The 21,501-nt window shown below is 41.4% G+C and overlaps 1 protein-coding gene across 1 annotated transcript in view; it reads left to right on the top strand.

The window, feature by feature from the left end:
* Positions 1 to 2,072: 2,072 nt before the first annotated feature.
* RSBN1L (round spermatid basic protein 1 like) overlaps positions 2,073 to 21,501 on the top strand; it is a gene marked incomplete at its 5' end in the record, with an annotated part of 44,334 nt that continues 24,905 nt past the window's right edge. Inside the window, 2 exons of the mRNA XM_084206988.1 lie at positions 2,073 to 2,667; positions 12,985 to 13,098. Of these exons, the coding sequence (XP_084063114.1) occupies positions 2,073 to 2,667; positions 12,985 to 13,098 (709 nt within the window). The remainder of the gene's footprint in view (positions 2,668 to 12,984; positions 13,099 to 21,501) is intronic.

The raw sequence follows: 21,501 nt of genomic DNA, 5'->3' as shown, positions 1-21,501 counted from the left end.
GCTGGGTTGCATTATAATTCAATGCATTTTTAAGACATCCAAGCATGTCCAATACGAAGGTTGGAAATATGAACTGTCTTAATTATTATCATTGATGTAAGAGCACATATCAAGATGTTCAGCTATTTATACAGGTAGCCAGCCTCATTAGCCTAATAAGTCTTGCTAAATCCGCTGCAGGAGAAAAGTGATGTACTCTTTCACAGAGGTTGTGGTCAAGCTCCTTCAACCAAAACCAAGGATTTACTCTAGTTAAAGAACAAAGAAACACTGCTGTAACACTTCTGTTACTCAAAGCCCCTAAAAGTGAAAGGTGAAAATATGATTGTGATTTATCTGAAGTTTGAGTGACCTTAATATACTGTTGACTTGGGATCAATACTGGCATAGAAGTAAGATGAACTTGGTTGTAAAGCCTGTGAAGTTGAGAAAGTGCCATGAGGTGCCTCAAATTCTCACTCTAGAGTCACCAGAATCCAGTTTCCATTAGGGACTGGTATGTAGGGATACCAATGGCCTCATGTGCATATTGTGGCACCTCTAACATCAGTTGAGACAAAACCACTGATTTGGACTAAGGTGGATGGGTCGCCTTCCCCTAACCTGGAAAAGAGATGTCCATTAAAAAGCACAGGTTCTTCTCACCCACTGACACATATAAACATTTCTGACAGGAGCTGAAGAGGACCTTCACACTCATAGGCCCACTCTAGTTTACCAGCCTATGTACACATGGGTAGACTTGTACCTTGATTTCAGTCTGGGATTGGATGTGAGTTGACTATTCCTTTGACACATATGCCATTTTCCCCATCAGGCCCAGAAATACAGTTTGAGGATACACTCTTACAGTAGTGGAACTTGAAACATCTGAGGAAAAGGCTGAGTTGTCTGGATACAGGAAATCTATTCTTTGCTGCTGTTGAGATGAACACTGAACTGCATTTAAGCTGGTTTACAGTTTCAAAAGAAACAGAGGAGATAGCCCAAGTGGTAGGAGCTTAGTCTGAGGCTCAGCAGTGGCAGCTCAAATGAAAATGCTTTGTGGAGCAAAAAAATCGAAACTTAAAACCGTGTATGCCTGCTGATACATCGCGTACAGAACTTCTCAGAGCAATTTCATCTGGCTGCCGTCTGCCAGGTTCGGTTTAATGTGGCAGCGACTCTGTTCTCCCCGCGGCAACCAGGAGACCTGAGGTTTGACTGACCAGAGCAGGAGCCCGGCAATGGGAACACTCCAAAAAAACTTCTATGCACTTCCACGATGCTTCCTGCTGGCACCAGAACCTGGGGGAATTTCAGTCCGCTCCTGAACCGCGGCCAAAGGCACGAGTGGGAGCTCCTGTTTGGGACACTGAGCTCAAATCCCTGGCCTGAGGCGCGGCGGTCAATGATCCCCTGGTGACAGACACCAGACTGTCCCGGCGGGCTGGCACTGGCACTCGCACAGCCGCTGAGCTCGGCAGCCTTTGCCTTCCTCCCCTCAGGCCCTCCGGAGCTTCCAAGCTTCATCTCCAAGGATGCGGGAGAGCGTGGAGAACTCGAGTTCGGAGAGCACGGAACGAACGCCCCCCAGCTCCGGACCATGCCGAGGGACAGGTTCAGCGCCTCCCGGGGTACATCCACCGGGAACGGCGCTACTCCAGATCTTCCTTACTCCCAAACGAACGCCCTTCCCAGAAACAGCCCGCGCGCTGCGGGGCCGCGAGGATCCCATTAGCTGTTTCCAGAGAAGAGAAGCCCAAAACCTGAGGCGTTAACGAAACCCCCAGGATGCGCCGGGGTCCAAACCTTTCTTATTCCCAAACAAACGCCTTCCTCAGGCGCGCCGCCGCTCCCCTGCCCCGGTCCCCGCCGCGCTCCCCTCACGCCGCCCCCGCGCGCCCTGCGCACTCAGCCGAGCCACCGCCCCCAATCCCCTGAAAGCCCGCCCCCTTCCTCCTCCCTACGATTGGTCACCTTGGCTGTCTGTCCGGCGCCACCCCGGCCCATTGGGCGAGGCCGTGGCACTGCCCCGCCCCCGGCGCTATCGGTTGGGGCGAGCCGAGAGTAAATAGACGCCGGAGCTCAAGATGGCGGAGCCGCCCAGTCCCGGTCGTGGCGCGGTGCCCCCCGAGCAGGAGCTGCTCGGCGCTAGGACGGCCCCGGATGCGAAAGGTTCCCGCGGATCCCAGCCGGCCGCCAAGAAGGTGAAGGGAGCCGAGGAGCGGAGCCTGAAGGGCGCTAAGCGCGTCAACGGTGAAGGGGGCGGCGGTGGTGGGAGCGCCAAGCAGCCGCTGCCCGCGGTCGTGCCCAGCTACAGCGGCCCCGGGCCGTGGGGCTTCGCCACGCTGCCCTCGGGCCCCTCGGCGGGCGCGGGGGGCTTTGCGTTCCCTTCCCCGCTGTCCCGGAAGCTGCTGCCGCCCGCGGTGCTGCTGCCGCCGTCCGCCTCCCCCTCCTCGTCCCACCCGCAGCACCAGCACCGCCACCACCGGCACCGCCTGGCGCTGGCGGCCGAGGCGGGAGGCGGCGGCAGCGGCGGCAGCGCCAAGCCCAAGAGACCCAAGGAAAAGCGGGACAAGGAGAGGAGGAAGCACGGGGCGCTGCCCGTTGTGGCGGCGGCGGGAGATGGCGGCGGGGCCCTGAGCCGGGAGGAGAACGGGGAGGTGAAGCTGCTGTTCCCGAAAGGTGAGCGGCGGGGCAGCGCCGGCAGCGGGCGGCGGGAAGGGAGGGCTAAAAGGGGCAGCGGGCGCAGGGGCCTCGCTGGAGCTGCCCGGCGGCAGCGGAGGCGGCTGCGGCCCGGGCCGGGCGCTGCGGGCAGCGCTGGACCCGGTCACACATCGCTGGCGTTGTACAGGCTCGTGGGGAAGGCAGCGGCGGCTCAGTCCGCCGTCAATCCTGTCAAAAAAGGGGGTGTGGAATTAGCGATGGCGTCAGCCAGAAGCTGCCAGAGGCCTTAGGTTTTCTTACCTATTAGGGAAATGAGGATGCCGAGTAATTTATTAGAAATGTGCGAGCAAAACTGAATTGGGGGAAAAACCGAGAACGTGTTGCAAAAAATCGCCATAATTTAAAAATGAAATCGTAAATAATCTCATTTCTCAGTCTGTTAATTTTTACAGGCTAAGTCATTGAGTACTAGTTAAAATGCAGTTAAAATTTAGATACTTAGACTTTTGAAATATCATGTAGTTGCTGTTCCAGGCTTGCTTTATTTTTTGAAGATTACATCTCCCAAGGAATGCTTGAGGCCTTTAGGATAAGGGGAGGAATGCTGGCTTGGTTCATTAGTGGTGCTGGGCAAAAATGGCCATACGAGGTAGGGCAAGATGTCAGGCGAGAGTCTTGCTTGGATTCCTGCTGTGATCAACACTAAATCTTGAGAACTAAAAGACAATACATGAGTATATGATGACAGTACAAGAATACATGCTTTTATTTCTAGTGTGTCCTTTCCAGTCTCCAGTGACCTTAAAGCAGATGTTGATGCTTTTATGTTTACATTGCAATATGAGGAATTTGAAATGTACACTCCATTACCTAGTTTAATCAATTTTCTTTTATTTTAAAGAAAAGATAAATTACAGCTGTTGTGTAAATTTGGGTTACTTTGATTGTGGCCTATACCTGTAATTACAGGATCAGCCAAGCTTGTAGAGAAATACCAATATGCCTTTTTGTCTGCTGATTAGGTTGTCTGGGTTGCCTTACTTCATTTTCCACTAATTTCCATGAGTATCTTAGTCTATGATTCACTTACCATTGAGGGTTCTTTTAAAAATTTATTTGGATCTTGATTGGTGGTGTCCAAGTGGGTTTTAAGCATGTAATTTCAGTGCTTTCAAGTGTTCCATTTTAGGGCTTTCCCCCCTTTGTTCCTGTCCAAAAAGTGACTGGGAAAAAGCCTTTAAAAATTATGCTCATTACCTGTTTGATGTTGATGAAGTAATTTTGTCTTCAAGGATAGCTGCTAAGAAACTCACCCAATATCCTTCTTGCAAAGCTGTGTAATTAATAACCATATTTGCTCTGATTGCTGTAGTGTCCTACTGTGTTAAAGAGTCATGTTAGTAAATCTTGGAACCATATTGCAATAACAAGATGAAATATTCTGTCACATTGGTTAAAGAAATTGATACTGATAGTGGTAACTGAATAATTTATGTGATTTGTCTTTAAAGAGATTCTGCACCTTGTATCTGGAAAAGATACTTTTCTCAGAGCTTATATATTCACAGACACAAATTCTTTTTTTTTTTTTTTTAGCTGCTGAGTGCTCAGAGCAGGTATTTTTACCTTGCATTTATTCCTTGAAAACTTACCTATGTGCAACAAAGAAATTTTCAAAGGCAAATGATACCTGTTTGGTATCTGAGTCTACAGATTTCCATTTAGAGGAAGTAGTTTCTAAACCTAAATTTTGTGGCATATTTTCCTCTATAAAAGAAGAACTTTATTTTAATTAAACTGTATATATATTTTTTCAGAGAAGGCAGCGAGAAAGTGAAAGATGTGCTGACTCTTCTGCTGAGAGCTGCCAGCCTTTCAAAAGTGATTCAGTATTTGACTGTAGATTAAAGAACAGGTTTGTGCTGTTAATCCTGTGAATAATTTACTTTGCAGAGAGGAAAGGGAAAAATGCAGTTAGGATGCAGAGAGAAAAGAATGGCTAGGGGGCAGGCACATGGAATCCTAAGTACAGAGGAAAGCTAAGAATGACATTAAGGTGGGTTGGTGGAGTAGTCAGGACTTGTGCATTGGGAGTGCTGAAGCTACAGACTGGAAAAAGATACCAGAGGGACTGTGGTTGCAGCATATAATGAGTGAAGATGGAATGAATTTGAAGTACAGGAAAAGAAAATAGCAGGCAGAAGCAGTGTGGGGGTGATTCTGGTCGTGTTTTGGGGTGAAAGATTGTACTTAGGTGCTGTAGAAAAGGCCAGGAAGGTAGAATGAATTTTAGGCAGCCTACAGGGTGGAATTGAACAGCATGGGTAAATTTAGACGATTTTGGGTAATTTTGGAAAACTGAAAGGCTTGCACAGACAGGATATATGAGGGGCAGGGAAGTAGGAATAAAATACTCTCCTTCAGGTATAATGAACTGAGTTTGTAGAAGCTGTCATCGGTGCATTCTAAAAACCAGCCTTATGCAGGCAAGTGTGGTCTCTTGTTCCTGGAGTCTGCAGTTAGGCAGCCTTTCTGCTTTTGGTGCAGTGGAGAAGGAGCAGCAGTGTGGAATTGATGGTATTGATTGTGTTTCTCTGCTAGCATTCATAACTGATACACATGCCAGGGTTGCACCTGCCAGAAGGAAAGTTGTGCCAATGGAGACACTAGAGGTATAGAGGCAGGAATACTAAGAGATAAGCAGGTGGAATGGGTGAGAGTTCCTTGATTGTTTTGAGGCTCTGAAAATGGAAAAAGTCCATCCTCCTGTTTGCAGCCGAAAATGGAGATGCATTGCAGGTGGGTACATGGAATGGAGTGGAATTCCCAGTCATTCCAGTACCTGCAAATGAGGAGGAGTTGTGTTTCTGATCAGTGAGCTGTGTGCTCTGCTGCACAGAGCTCTTAGGGTGCGAGGAGAAAAAGCTTTACCTCTTTGTGAGAGAGATTGAGGGCCTGCACAGATTTCAGTGCTAGAGAAAATTAGAAGCAAAGCTAGAGGAATCAGGAGAAGAATGGCAAAATTTGTCTTATGAGATTGTTAGGACTGTGGTATGGACTAAATAATACAGGGGCTGAGGGTGTGCAGTGATGTGGAGTGAATGAATGTGAGATTTGGCCTTGAGAGTAGTAGCAAATGCATTTTCCTGATTTTAGTTTAATTATGGTAATGATGATAGGAGTATTGACACCGAGGAAAAAATGGTGAGATTTTTCACCTTGCATTCAGAAAAGCTGATGATAGGAGCTGATGTGTGTCCTTCACTTGCAGTAGTGATTACGAGGTAAGGGAGCCTAATTCTGAGGCACCCTGATTTCCTAAGTGATAAGATCATGTTAAGCTTGGTAGGAGCCAAGATGGATGATGTGTTTAAAGCTTTTCAAAAATTTTTATATTTTCTTCAAGTCTTTGTTTAAAGACTTCTTTGGTCTTTTAATTAATTGCAAAGAGCTTTTAAGTTGCAGGGTCATAAGCAGGCCTTACAGCTTGTGATTCCATTAAATGAATGGAGTTCAGTGACCCCTTCAGAGATGATCTACCATGCAGAGAGCCTGAAAGAGCCTTTTGCTGGATGCATGATTTATTCTGCAGATAACAAGGTTTAGGCTGTTTAAAATAAGCTTAAATTTCACTTGTCACGAACATTCTGATAGTGGAACTAAAGTTGTGCAATATTTTTGTTTTTAAAACACAGTGTCAGTCTGACAGAAGTGATTGCTGTTCATGCTATGACTCTGCTGATTCAGTTAGTCATTTAACTGATACTCTGCTCTAGCAGTTCATAGTTGACATTGTTTTCATAACAGTGCAAAGCTCAGCTCAGCCACTCCCCTCTTCATTAGACAACGCCTGTCCAAATCTTTGGTTTTGGTCCCTGTACTTGCTGTAAGGTGTTATACGGTTGCATGATCCATCTTTTCTGCTCTTTTTGATGTTTCTGTGTACAATTTCTTTTTCCCTGCCTTTTTTTTACCTTCAGTGATCCATTTGTAAGATTACCTCACTGTGCAGGTGGTTGCAAAATGAGATTGACGTCTTTTGACTTGCAGATGGGGATTCCCCATATGAGAAAGAAAGCTGAATATGGCGCTGTAGCCCTTGTTTTTAGTATTAGTCTATTTTCTTTTTAACTCTCCCTCCTTTGCGCCCCCACCCCCCCTTTCTCCTCCTATCTTTGAAGGATAGATAAGATTAGATTTCACGTGAACATTTAGCAGTGATTCTTCTGGTAACAGTTACCTTGTATTGTGTGACCTTTCTGGGATTTTAGCTTTCAAGAAGTTACACTTTTCAGTTTTAATAATTCTGGTCTGCATCCAGAGGGATGTTCATTTCATAGTCTCTGTTACCAAAGCAGGTTGAAGAAAGTTTTGAATCTCCTTTTACCCCTCTTTAGAACTGGGGCCATGCATCTTGCTAGTAAGGTTGTCTTTTATTTTTTCTTCTGCTAAACATTTCCTCCTTCTGTTAACTGCTACTTCCCTTTTTTCTTTTTCCTTGGACTATGTGGCTTGACTCACTTCCCCCTCCTTTCTGTTGAATTTTTTAAATATAGCAGTCATTTTCATGCTTATGAGGCCTTTTGATCACTCTAATTTGAATTCTTCAATATACTTCTATTTAGATACCCTATTGTAAGCAGCAATGTCTAGAAAGTGTCTGAGGTTTTAAGTATGGTATTCAGGAGGAAGAGGGACTTCTCAAATTTCTGTTTGAGATTTACATGCAGTTAGTTCAGTTTTCAGAGCTGGTAGTGACATTAATGTAAGTATGCAATGCTGGGATAAGTTTCGAGCAGCGCATTTTTTTCTTGAGGGACCCTGGCCCCTTTTTGATTAGATAACTTGACATTTGCTAGGCAGAACAAAATCTTTCTAAGCTGGAGAACCATGCCCTTCCTGTAACCCAGAATCCAACTTTGTATGTAACTGATGCAGCAGCAACTTACTCTGATTTTAGAATACCAAATAATTTTTCTTAGTTGACACAAGATCAGGAGGCTGAAGCATTTGATCTGAAACCTCATGAAGAGACCTTGTTTGCAACTCTCACATTCTCTGTTACTGATTTCAACTCCCCAGTGCTTGAGCTTAAACTCATTCAGTTCTGCATGTAGAAGTTCTCCTTAGAAGTGAGAAGCTTAAAGGAACTGGGAACTGTAAAGATCATATTTCAGTTTTTTGAAAGTGTTTTAGTTCTGAAAGGGGTCTGTCCTCCTTTTCATTCATTGAAGAGCTTGAGGAAATATTCTTGCCTGATAAGGGGATTTCTTGAGTCATATCTTGGATTTTAAACTTAAATTACTGAAAGGGATGTCAGTCGTGTGTTCCTGGTTGCTGGGATGTGAAACCTGTCCCTTTTTTGATGGCTTTTATTTTACCTTGAACATTCTGTGTGGGTTTTTCCATGTTCATTAAGTGGGGAAACCTGCTCTGCAGTGTACATTGTAGGATTTGATAAGTGCAGGTGTCAAAGCTGTTAGCATGGTGATGTTAAATGTACTTCATGTACCTGCATAACCAGTTAAACATGGCTTCCTGAGGTTTTATTTTTACGGGTATTTGTTCAAAGTGAGGAGAGTGCTGATGGAAGAGATGGTAACTGATGTTCTTGTATGCCCCTCCTTATTCCCCCTCCCTTGCAGTTACACTGCTGGTGGTGTTATCCATATTGATGGTGTCCCTTAGCAGTAGTCTGTAAATATTTTGCCTCATGTGCAGTGACAGCCCTTAAATCAAACAGAGGAGAGGCAGGCAGAATACTTTGAACATAATCTATGACTGACTACTAATGTGAGTTACCATCTGGAAAATGATGCAGAGCAGCTGCAGCTTTTGGCATCTGACAGGGCTGTACAGCTCTCCTCTTTTAGTGCTGAAATGGACTTGCTTGTTTGAGCTCCTGCATGGACTTGAAGGTGCAGATTTCCCAAGTGACAGCCACCACTTTGTACAGAAGATCCACTCAAGAGCACTTCCCACTTAGTACTCACTTTCTATGCTCTTGGTTTACCTTTTTGTCTGTAGAAAGCTTGCAGTAGAGGCAAAGATCTGATTAGATTTCTGAAATCAGGATGGTGCAATCTGTGAATTCGTGTTCCTGTATTTGCTGCTTAGGAAATCGTGGCTGTCATTCTCATTATGAGAATGACTACTATGAGTATTTCTTGAATTGGGAAACAAAGAACTTTTACTGTACCCTTTAGCTGTAATTGGCTATTTAATGTATAAATACAGTGTATATCCATTTCTTTTATTTATGTACTTAACCTAACATCCAGAAAAAGTAGCTTTGGAATTTCAGGAGGAAGTATGCATATAATTCTTTATTAGTTCAGTTCATTGTGTAGGATTGTTGTAAAGTGAAGATAGTTTTCGGATGCCCTTTAGAAGGGTGAGCTGGCACACACCATAACTGTCTTCCTGTCTATATGTTGCTCTTATTTTAATGTCCTGCTGTTGCAGCATTTCTTTTGGGTGTGGGTGTACAGTTTTCGTGACATGCAAAGCAAAGAATATGGACTTTATGGTGACACTCCTTAATGTAAATTTGAATGAGATGTGTAGAAATATCTTAATTCCTTAGGTGTTTTTTCTGAACAGGGATACTTATTCCTACAAAGCCCTATGTTTTAAAAAGTGCACACTGGTTTAATTTATGAGAGTTGGATTTGATTTGCATGGCAATCTAGCAGGGGAGATACAGGGGTGGCTTCTGTGAGAAGCTGCCACTGATGGTGGTAATCATCTGTGGGATTATGTATTTTAAGAGGGGGAAAAATTTACTGCATCGGACCAATTGCAGCTGGAGAGAGCTCAGTGTAGAATGTTGAGCAGGAGGTGCTCCAGGTGCCAGGGCAGATTCCCCTGCAGTCCCTGGGACAGCTCCAGGTAGGGCAGCTGTGCCCCTGCAGCCCAGGGAGGTCCCTGGGGGAGCAGAGATCCACCTGCAACCCTTAGGGGACTCCAGCCAGGAGCAGGTGGAAGTCCAAAGGAGGCTGTGACCTTGTGGGAGGGCTTTGCTGGAGCAGGGTCCTGGCAGGACCTGTGACCCCATGGGGCACCACACTGGAGCAGGCTGTGCCTGAGGGACTGTGCCACATGGAAAAGGACCCACACTGCAGCAGTTTGTGAGGAGCTGAGCCTGTTGGCAGGACTCACACTGGAGAAACAGGTGGGACAAGGGTAGGGAAAAGATAGATTTCTTTCTTTTTTGCCCTGGGAGGCAAATTACTTCAGACAATTGGCTTTTAGTTTTAGTATCTTTGGAGGTATGTAAAGGCCTTCCCTCCTGTGTGATTGGGCTATGTAATTTCTGTGGAGGCTCATTTCATCCACAGCAGCTCAAAAAGCTTTTTTAAATTTTTCTTTTTATTTGTTAGGAGTAGTCTTGGTGGAAGCTAAATGCAGAATATTCTGTGGACATGGAAAGCTTATTATAAACATCTTCCTACCTTTTACTACTTTGTGATCTTTTTGCCCTCCGAGTGAAATGGAGACCAGTAGTAGCTTCTACTGGTAAATTTCAAAAAAGCTGTACAAGAGCATTCCAGGTTTTCATAACTTCAACAGAACAAGATTTTCTGGTTTTTCCCTTGCCAGTGTCACTCACTGCTTGTTTATTCTGTGATATGTAGGTTGTAAATTGCTTAATACTGGGGGTATTCATTTTAAATCAGGAATTTTATGAAGAGTGTTCATGTTTCTGAATGTCCCGGAGGAGAACAATCTGCAGACTTTTGTTTGAGAGTTGTTTTTGAATTCTGCAAGCCAGACTAGAAAATATTAATGCTCAGAATCTTAAGACATTTCAACTGAGAATTAAGTTGAAGTGTTAATCTGTGGAATAACTCATTTTGACAGATTTTTGTAAATGTAGAAAGATTTTTTTAAAATTTCAGTATTTATGTTTTTTAAGGTGAACTACTGGCTATTTTTAAGCTATTCTGTGAGCTTTGAAGGAGGAAATCAGAAAATCTGTCCATTCAAATTGAGCTTCTCAACTGTTTTTTACTTGCATCAGGCTCTACTCTGGTTTGGTTACAATACTGTGATTTCTAGAAGGGAAAGTTTACTCCAAACTTCCCTCAGCTGCATTTACATTGTATTTGCAATCACTTATGGTAGGATTTACTTGTGGCAGTTGCTGGGGGATGTTACAGAACACATTCATTGTTTCTTTTGTTGGGAAAGTTTCACCATTGACTCTAATTGCTTTGTAGAAGTGAAAATAAACTAGAGGCTCTTTAAAAGGTTCTCTGTCTTTATCTGTTGCTTCTGACAAAACTTGAAGATTCATTGGCCTCATTTTCATGAGCTGGCAGTAAAAGATTCTTTCAGTCTTTTGTCCTCTTTCAGCAAGACTCAACATCTGTATATGCCCTTCAATCTTGCTTTGATTTTTAAGTGATAGCAGAAGTCAAGTGTGCCTCTTAACCATACAAAAATGTTGAGATAAAATCTAGGTCTTCCCATGATAATTGTAGTTCTGGCTGAGTTGATCATTCAGCCAAGGTTATAAATCAAGCCTGGTGTTACTGCCTGCTAGCTGAGTGTCTGCTTTTGCATTAACGCCTGTTGTACAGTTTACCCAATTTCATACTCGAGTTGCAGAGGGTTTATAAATTAGAGTTTCCTTTTTTTGGGGAGAAACAAGTTGGAGAGGAAGATTTATGTCAGTTTAACCTATTCCTAGAAAGGTTTGTGTTGCTTAGGAAAGCTTGTTTGGTTTCCATGGTCTGCTATACACATAAATCTGCTTTGTCATCCATTCCTTCCCACAGAGGTGTTAGGAGGAGGCTGTTCTTGGACATGGCTGTTTCAGTCACTTAGAACTAAAACATCCTCTAAATGCAGCTACTTTATTATATTTGTGCCAGTATGGTTTCTGTTCTCTCCCTGCTGCTTATGATCTGTGGAGGGGCAAGAGGCATCTCAGTTGCCATCCATTTTGGTTTTTATTTGACTTATTTTCTTATGACTCTCCCTAAAATACATCCTTTGCTTCACTTTAAGAACTGCAAGGGTTTAAGTTCTGTACTCTCATTAGAGTACTCCTCAGAGGAAAGATATGAACGCTGTGGAATCACTGTTAGAGCATTCATTTACATGGATTACTGTCAGCTCTTTGCACCTTTATCAACATGCTTCCTGAGTAGTTTGGTTAGGGGTCACTCTACATTGCCTTCTAGAATTGAGGGCTTTCTTTGGCTTGGTTCTGAAATATTTCTCATTTGTTAGCAGCAAACATACTCTCTACTTCTATTTTATGTGAATGCTTAAGGAAAAGTAATTGGATTTCTTTGCTTCCACTTGGGGTTTATAATGCAAGTACCATGAATAAAACATCAGGGCTGTCTCTCAGCTGTATTACTGAAGCATAACATTATGTAGAAGCTTGAAATCAGGTTTTCTCTTTCCCTGTGGAGGTTAAAAAGCCCAGTGAACTCTGAGCAGGTACTGGCTTCAGGCCAGGAAATAAGGCGTGAAGTGCTGGCTGCACTGCATATAAGCCTAGTAAAATCTGACTTCTTTAATGCTTGGCCTCATAAATGAATCTCAACTTGGCTTGCAAAGATGAGTACTTGAGACTATGAGTTCCTCTAGGTCTAGTATTTTACATGCAGAAAGCATGCCTAAAGGCTCTGCTTTTCTATGTCAGGGATTTAAAAACCTGGAGTGACTTGACAAGAAAGTAAATGAAAAATGAGACTGCTCAGGTAAGCTGTTGCTGATTGTAGGTAAGCAGGGGAAGCACCAGTGAGTTAAATCTGCTGTGTGAATACAGCACGTCTCATGTTTTTATTAATTATATCTGACTGCTATTGCTGCATTAGCCTGTGAATGTAACAGAAAAGATTTTTCATTTGACAGATAAACCATCTTTCCCAGGTATTTGCAAAAGCCTTTAATTTCAGAGTATGTATAGATACTTATGAGGTTTTCAGTGTTGATGTGCATCCAAGAAAATGCTAACTGTACTTTTTCCCCCCCCCCAATTCTTATGTAATGCATGCAGTTCCAAATTCAAATGAGCCAACTGCAGATGCAAAATAAGAGCAGAAGGTATAGGAGTAAGCAAAAATTACTCTACAGTTAACTTGCTGGGCTGTTGCATACAGCCACAACATAACAAACAAAACTTTTCTGAGTTAAAGAAGCTTATGTTGGATTACGCAACAGATAAATATTAGCTTTTCATATTGTAAGTACTGGGATTTCCTTGTAACTCCTCCTCTATATCCTCTTAATAGAGCTTGCATAAGAGTAATAGGAAATGTATGTTACAATTAGTTTTCTGTTCTTGCTTAATTGTGAAAAATATTTGCATTTTAGGTCAAATCAAAGACAAAGTTAAAGAAAGGGAGAAGAAGCAAAAAGAAAAGAAGAAGCACAAACTAATGAATGAAATCAAGAAAGAAAATGGAGAAATCAAATTACTGCAGAAAGGTAGGTTCAAACTAGTGATTTTTCATTCTAGTGCTAGAGGTATTTGTGATTAGACGATATGTTTTAATACTATGTTTTTCATTTCACTTATGCCATTTTTCCTGGTTAGTTGGTACAAAAGTTGTGAATTAAAACCTGTTATAGATGTTAATTTTTTTATCAACTGTGCTAGATACTGGAAGTTAAAGATAAAACTATCATCACAGTGTTGTATATGCAATAGTAGTAATAGGAAAGACCAGTACTTCAAGGAACAATATTAGTGATTCTTCAATAACTGCTGACAAGATGTAGGTTACCATTTTATATCTTGTGGAGAGGAAAGAGAAAAGAATGTTACATTTTATGTCTAACGTTAATTGTACAAGACTGAGTAATTAAGGAGTTATAATTTAGGAGCTTTGTCAAATACTAGACAATTGTATGCAACATGCAGTCTTGAATTTGGCTAATTTCTTCAACTTTGTTTTCTGTAATGAAAGGTAGTTAAGGTTACATTCTCATGTGTCTTGTACATCCATTGTATCTTAGAACTGTACAGTAGTTGAAGTTGGAAGGGATCTAGTCCAGCTGCTCCCAGTATGATCAGCTAGAACAGGTTGCCCAGGATTATCAGACTTCTTATCTCCAAGGGTGGAGGTAACAGTCTCACTGGACAACTACATTCAGATTACATATACAGAATTTTTTTTATAATGATGATGATAAGAGACTGGAACAGGTTGCTCAGGGAGGTGATGGGTATTCCATCCCTAGCAGTGTTCAGGGGCAGGTCAAGAATTGGGCTCTGAGCAACCAGATCTAATTGTGAAGATGCTGCTGCTTATTGCAGCAGATTAGACTAGATGGTCTTGAAAGGTCCATTCCAGCACAAGCTAAGTGTCTGTTGTATGGTCTATGAAGAAAGGCAGAGACTGCTGGGACTCATAGGACTGGAGAAGAGGAGGCTCAGGGGGTGTTCTGATCAATGTGTGGAAAAACCTGATGAAAGGGAATGAAGGAAGTCATCAGCTTGTTCTTCACAGGTTTATTTCTTCCAGGTGCAGGGTTTTGCCCATCCCTCTGTTACTAACTTCATGAATCCCCCAAGTTGGCCCATTTCTACAGCCTCTTGAGGTCCCTCTCACTGACAATGCAACTCTGTGCTGCATTAACTCCTTCTCCCAGTTCTGGATCAGCTGCAGCTTGCTGAGGGTGTTCTCTGTCCCATGATGCCATTAATGGAGAGGCTGAACAATACCGAAGAAATAAACCTGTGAAGTACAAGATATTAAGGTCTGGATTACTCCAGCAGTGACTGTTTCCAGCTGGAATTTGTGCTGCTGCTCACAACCCTTTGAGCACAGCAGTTAAGCCGGTACTTGAACCACCTTACTCTTCACTTAGGTCATGCTGCATCAGATTTTCTGTGAGGGTGTTGCTTATTTGAGTAGACCAAATACTTTTTTAATCTGTTATTTTCAGACTCTACTTTTGAAGTTAGGAACAAATTCCTGATATGTTTTTCTGTTACCTCGTATACTGTAGGATTTAATTTACAAACCAGAAACTGAAACCCTCAAATCAAATCATGAACTTCAGAATGCTCATAAGAGGTCAGAGGCACAGAGCCCTTTAATTACTGCATCACGTATTATACTCTACACACAAGTAACTGTATTAACAATGACAGCTTAAAACCTGTGTTGATCAGATCTCAAAGTACTGCTTTGAACTTGAGGATTGTGTAAGCTGGTGACTTCCTGTGCAAAGGGCAGGTGTGACTAGTCTTTGCTGAGCATGGAAGGAAGTCGATGGTTGAGATACTGGGCAACACGTAACTGCCATAACAGTGGGTTCTTCAGGCTTAGTTTGAATAACTGCCTTTTTTTACACTGGGTCCTGTTTCTGTTACCATTCAGCAGATGAGGTGCAATCTGCAAAGACAGCAGGTTGTCTTGCACCAATCTAATAGATGATACCTCATGGGGCTGTTGAACCTAAAATAGTGCTTTATTTTCAGGTTAATGTTAAAGTGCATATGCCCAGGGATTGTGTCAGAAGACCACTTTTGAGAAGCAGGATAGCTTATTTTCACAGCAAACAGTGCTACAAGTGTATTAGATGCTTCACCCCTATTTTATTTGACTTTTTATCACTCAAGTTTATTTTATATTTTTTTAAAATATAAAATAAACAGCCAACAGTGTTGGCTGTTTAGTGTTTTGTAGAGGCTGTGTTTGGTTTGCCAGTATCCTGCAAAATTGACTTCTGTTTCAGGGAAAGAAGGGAGTGAGTCAGGAGAGCAGGCAGTTACTTAGAGCAGACAGATCACCTCCGTACAGTTTGTATCCTGTTCAGAACGGCAGCTTGGTGTCTTCTGTGCCTCCAAAATCTGGCTGAATGTGCTTAGATGTGCTGTGACGTTTGTATAATGTTTCCTGAGCTGTCCTGCTGAGCTAACTTTACATGCTGGGCAAGAGAGAGCAGAGGCAGAAGTGCTTCATGATGCAGCATCTCCTATATATCAGTGGTCAGTGTCTCTGTGACCTTTTCAATTACTAACTCTTTATTTAAGAGAGTCTTCTTCCTGTGTAACGAAAGTTAAACTTCAAGCCCTATTGTTTTGAGCTCAGGATTTACTGTGTGGGCTTTGGAATGAGTCTGCTTTCCATTTCTTCAGACTTTTGCTTTTGTCGTTGTTTTTTCTGTTTTTAGTGTGTGTCTGTTTAGAGACCAAGATTACAGTGCCTAAAGACAGTTTATTTCCTTCTTCTAGGTATTAGATCTATATCTTGTTGTAAAATATTGCTCTGACCATCTGTTTGTGACTGACTTTGGCTGAGGGGGTGGAGGTAACAGCCTACGTGACTTCAGACAGCTAAACTGGCTGTCCAAGGTCAGAGGTGATGAGTTATAGAAGAGGTCAGTACTGAGGGACTGATGCCTTTTGCGGGAGAGCTGGTGCATAGGCCTAATTTTGGTGCTCTAAGCTGAATGTGGAAGTTTATTTATACTTGGAGGCTCTGGGTTGTGAGCTGTTCATCTGCCTAAACTTGGGTTGGCGTTCTGTTGAAAGCAGTGATAAAACTTGCCCGTGTTGGAGAAGGGCAATTCTTAAAAAGGGTTTCTCTACTGTGCTTGAGGCTGCTAAAGGAAGTGAGGCTGTTTCAGAGAGCCTGATGGCTTTTTTTATAAACCTAGAATGAAACGTTTTTATTTGTCATCCTTTTGCATTTAAAAGATGTCTTCTCTGTAGATAAGGCTGTAGAATTGCCTCTGTGTCTCTGTCTGCTGTGTGGAAAGAAGAGCTCAGTTTTCAGACAAAAGCTGCTTGGCACATGCATATTGTTAAAAATTCAGAAACTTTAAAGTGATTTAAATTTACTTTTAAGAAAAATCTGCATTGTAAGTAGTTACTGTCTAGATATTGAGCATTTCATGCAAAATATTTACACCAATGTGATGTGACAAAGTTACTGGAGGCTCTGCAAAAAGGAGGATGATTAATAGGCTTATTTGTAAACAGTCCCATTTCTGTTTTTCATTTTAGAAAAAAGTGAGTCTTGTTTTTTTGATTATTTATATCTGAGCACAGCAACTGCTAAAATTGTGGTAGGAGAAATTCTTAGTATGTGTTTCTGCAAGATTAAATTCCTTGGTTTTTTGAATGCCAAAATTCAGGAAAAAACTGAAAATGAATATTTTATTTGCTGGTATGAACATACATAAATTCAAATTGTTTTCTGAAGATTCTTTTAAATTATTCTTCTGGAAGAAATAGCATTTAATTATACATTTTTATGACCCTTTAAAAATTTTTATGGATGAGTGTTTTATATGAGTAATTATAAAATCAGTATATTGAATGTGAGACATGAGTCTTTGTGTATCTTGAGGGAAAATGTTCAAGTATTTGTACGTAATGCACTTTAGTTGAGGGAGTGAGTAAGACTGAGATAAGAGTGCAGGGCACACAATCCACCATGCTAATTTGTCTGATACTGAGTTTGCTTCATAGTCCTTATGCACCAAGTTACCAACTTTTACCAATAAAATATATGAGTAGAGGATAAAACACTGATGTCAAATGAGATAGATAGTTCTCCCTCCACCTGCCACTTGCTCTGTGCTGGAAAGCTTTCTGCTGGAGCTGGGGTTCTGGAATTTGAAGCAAAGACTTCTGGTACATCAAAATGAAAATGTTAAATTTTGGTGGCCAGGCTCTCCTAAAGAAAGGAAGTGAAAACCAATTTTAATTACTGGCTGCTGTTAAAAACGTTTGTGCCTTCCTGCTACTAGCTGTCAGCTAGTAAACTGTGGGAAACAAAGAGTTAAGTGTTACTAATTTTTGGCTTTTGTTTTGAAATGTCTTAAGTCCCCCTCTAATAATTCTGGCTGTGACCTTGGAGTTGAGAAACACCTGCTCTGGTTGAAACAGCTGAATAAAGTATTCTTCATGGTCTCTGCTCATTCAAAATTTCAGATCAAATGATCAAGTACAACAAATGAACAAAACACAACATAAAATAAATTTCATGTAATGTCTGACTTCTTGCAAAAACTTACATTTGGAAGGTGTCTGTACTTAGATAAACCAGATATTAGGCTGTCTAGCATCAGTTTTAATTACAAGTATGTGTCATCTTGTAATAACAGAGCATTGGCTTATTTGCATAAAATTTGAACAGTTTTGAGTGTCAGTCCTTAGTAGTAAGTCCCATGTCAATAACAGAGACAGGTATATTATGGCACCACAGAAAATAAAGTGTGCTGAGTTACCTTGAAAGATCTACCAATCCTATAGATGTGTGCATGTGAGAATTATTTTTCTATTTGTGGTACATAAGGCTTGGTGCCTAGAATATGGCTAAAAGTTACTTAGCATTAGTTCTGATACTGCTGAGTATGTGCATGCATGAACAGAATGAACATAACTTCTATTCTTCTGATTTCTTTATTGATACAGTGCAAATTTTGTAGCTCTATCCTGGTGCAGATACTGCTAAGCCAAATAAGAGCAGAAGCTGTTCTTTGCTTTTTTTATAGTCCAGTAAAGTCTGAGCTCAGTGTACTTTTTAACAACAGGTCAGAGGGGAAAGTTCCTGTAAATGTGAATGGTGAGTTTTTTTATCTACCCCCTGTCCCTGTTATTTTTCATTCTTGGGGTTCTAGGGCACTGAGTCACATTAAATGAAATGTTTTCAATGTGACTTAAAATTGTTAACTTCTGTCTCGTGTTTCCAAACCATGTGGTGGAAAAAGCTTTTTATTCCTAGGTTCAGTACCTATTGTGTCTAAATGGATCTCAGGACACATAGAGACAAACATGCCATGCACTTCAAAATGTGTGAAATTAGATTCCAAGAGTATTATGTATATGTATGGATGTGCACACCTGTACTGTGTGTCCTGGTGAAGACTCTGAAATACCTGTCTTGAAAGTTTTGGGTTTGCCAGTGTGTGCCTCAGCAGTAAGAGGTGAATCCAGTTAGCTTGCATCAAGTACTGCACTGCCCTTTCCACATCTGACTTAAAACAAAGTAGGTTGGATATCTCAGCCTTGTGTTGGGATCTTTATTTAAACTTTTGGATTGCTTATTTATGTTTTCACCAAATTCTGTATGTCTGCTCTGGAGCAACTTGATTAGTGCCCTAGAGAGATGTGGAAAGCTGCTCTTCTTTTTTGACGTCCATTAGTGAAGTGTCAAAGTGGTGTTATTGGTTTTGGAAGCAGCCGCTCATTTTACTTTGAAGTACTTTGATATATGCAGCAGAGAAGTGACTGAATGAGTGTGTTTCTGCTCCTCTCTACAGCTAATGCAGAAGAAGTAAAAGAAGAAAGTATTTATTGGGCATTGCTGATAGCAATTCCAGTATTCCAGCAAGCTAACTCTTTTTGCTCTTAAGTATTTGTAGCTTCTGAGCAGCTTTAATCATCTAATTCAGAGTGGATCTTTGAAATTCATCAGAGCAGAAGCCTTAGGCTAGAAATGTGCTTCCTTCTCTATCTGTCACATTCTATTCAAGCTTTACCGAGAAATACTGTTTACTTCTAGAAATCAGTTTTTCATTTTGTGTCTGTATTCCTCAGGAGAACTGTCTGTACACTTAAATAGTTGAACATAAGTATTCTAAAATTGGGCATATTCAGGTGTCAAAGCAGTGTGGAGACCAAGCACCACCCACACTCATTGTAAGAAGATAGATGGAGGAAATTTTAGTCTGATCTGTATTACAGATAAATGAACTAAAATGTTACCTTTAAAAGGTAAGTTTTATAACTTATTTGTTAAATTTAAAAGTTGAAGTGTTCAGGTTACAAAAATTTCTGTTAAGGTTTCCTAGGAAATTGATCCTGTCTTGTAAATGTACTGTTGGGTGAGGTGGTGGGACTTTTTTAACCTGTAAAAATTCAGCTTTGTTCAGTGCTGGGTTGGATGGAGAAGGTGTGAGAGACAGGGTAGCTGAGCAGACCAGGTGGTTTGCTGCCCCGAGGACGGGTGGGTGCTGGTACCATTTGTGTCCTGCTCTCAGTGGCCTGTGTGCTGTAGTTCCTGTCTGACAGTGCTGGAGCCAGTTCACTGATGTAGCAGCAGAGTGAATAGCTTTCTGCTGAGCCATTCACTTGCTGTGCAGTTGATGAACATCAGTCAGTAGCAGCAGTGGTGCAGGGCAGTGTGCCAGAAGCACTCACAGAGGGGAGTGGGGGGTTAGATCATCTGTCAGTGAGCTTATACATTGCTCAACTGTGTCATATCCATTTGAAGGCTGAATAATTGTCACATTTTTTCAGTCTTCCAATATACAATTTTTTTTCTTTGCAATGTGGGATGTATGAAGTATCTATACAAATAATTTTCTGTATGTATGTCATTTGCTGCTTGTGGGGAAATGGAGTTTTTGACAGAACTTGTGTATGCAGTAGCAAAAACTTGTGTGAATTTTAAAAAGGCTCAAAACAACTAAGCAGTTTTTGAAGTTGTGTTCATTCATTCCTGCTTGAAGTGGTTTTAGAGATCTAAGTTTTACTCTTGTTGATATGCAATTTTTTTCAAAGTGTTTCATTCTAGTAATGTTTTGAAAAAAGCCCATTCAGAATCCTCTTTATATTCTGATTTCTGTGTTTTAAGGCTTTTTTTCTGCTTCAGTGGCATCAGTAGTTCAGACATTGAAGACGGGATTGATGTTTTGTCCCCCAAGGATAGACACCATTTTTCTCTTTCAGCTGCAAGTAGCAGTTCAGGGGGCCCTGAAATGCTACCTTCCATCACAGATCTTCTGGTGGTGTTTTTGTTAAACAGCCCTCTGTTCTTTCAGTGATTGTTGCTCTCTTGGTTTCCAAGTGTTTCAGAATTAAAACTGATCTCGGTTCCATCCTTCTTATATATAGAGATCCAAAAAATTCAGTGAAAGAGAATTGTGCACAGAAGTGAGGGGCTGTGGGCAAATATTTATTTTGTTCCAAATTGTGTGCATCATTTTTGCAACTTGGTGTGATTTGAGAAAGTGTGCAATGATGAATTGTAATACTTGATATGTATGTAAATGGCATAACCCTTTTTTCTTGTGTTCAGAAGTAAAAGCAGTCTGTATTAAAATCAATGTATTTAAAGCTGAGCAGAACATTTTTTTTTAATATATTCCCAAAAAAGAATTATTTTTATCCTCTGGTTAAAAACTTTTATCTTCTCTGAAGGTTTTGTAGAGATGGTGTGAAAACAGAGGGAATGATAAATATTCTTCACTTTAAAAAATGGCTTAGTGTAATTCCTTTAAGGGTTTTAAGTGCTTCCATAGATGGTATACCAAGTTAAATAAGAAGTACTTTTACTGGGTTTGAAGATGAACCCTTTTTGGATATGTTCGCAAGAACTTTGCATAATTCGAGACTGATTTACATTCCATCTATGTTGTTTCTGTCTTAAAGGCACCACTGCTTTCAAGACCATGGCTGTGCTCTTTTGGGTGTTGCTCACTGATGGTTAGAAAAAAAATCAATTATTTTAGTTGGAAGGGGCCTACAGTGATCATCCAGTTCAACTGCCCAACCACCTCAGGGCTGACCAAGAGTTTAACCGGTTGTTAAGGGCATTGCCCAAATGCCTCTTAAACACTGACTGCCTCGGGGCATTGACCACCTCTCTGAGGAAGCCTGCTTTGTTGTTTAATAGTGGAATTGTTTGTTTCATTACTTTTTTTAAAATTTTATTGCATAGCTGCATCCTTGCAATCCATTAAGTGATGAATAAAAGAGACTGCCACCAGATATTACAGGAGCACTTGAATGAAATTCAAATCAAAAGGAATGGGACAGATTGAAAGGGAAAATGAGATCATATTCCTTGTACTTTAGGAATGGAAGTCAATGGTTTTTGTTTTTTGCACAGATATAAATTCATACCCATCTATTATATAAGTCCA

Source organism: Fringilla coelebs (assembly GCF_963513975.1).
Source record: "Fringilla coelebs genome assembly, chromosome: 5".
In the NCBI taxonomy this organism is placed as follows: domain Eukaryota; kingdom Metazoa; phylum Chordata; class Aves; order Passeriformes; family Fringillidae; genus Fringilla; species Fringilla coelebs.
Note: the sequence above shows the minus strand (reverse complement) of the source record. Positions and strands in the feature narration are given on the sequence as shown.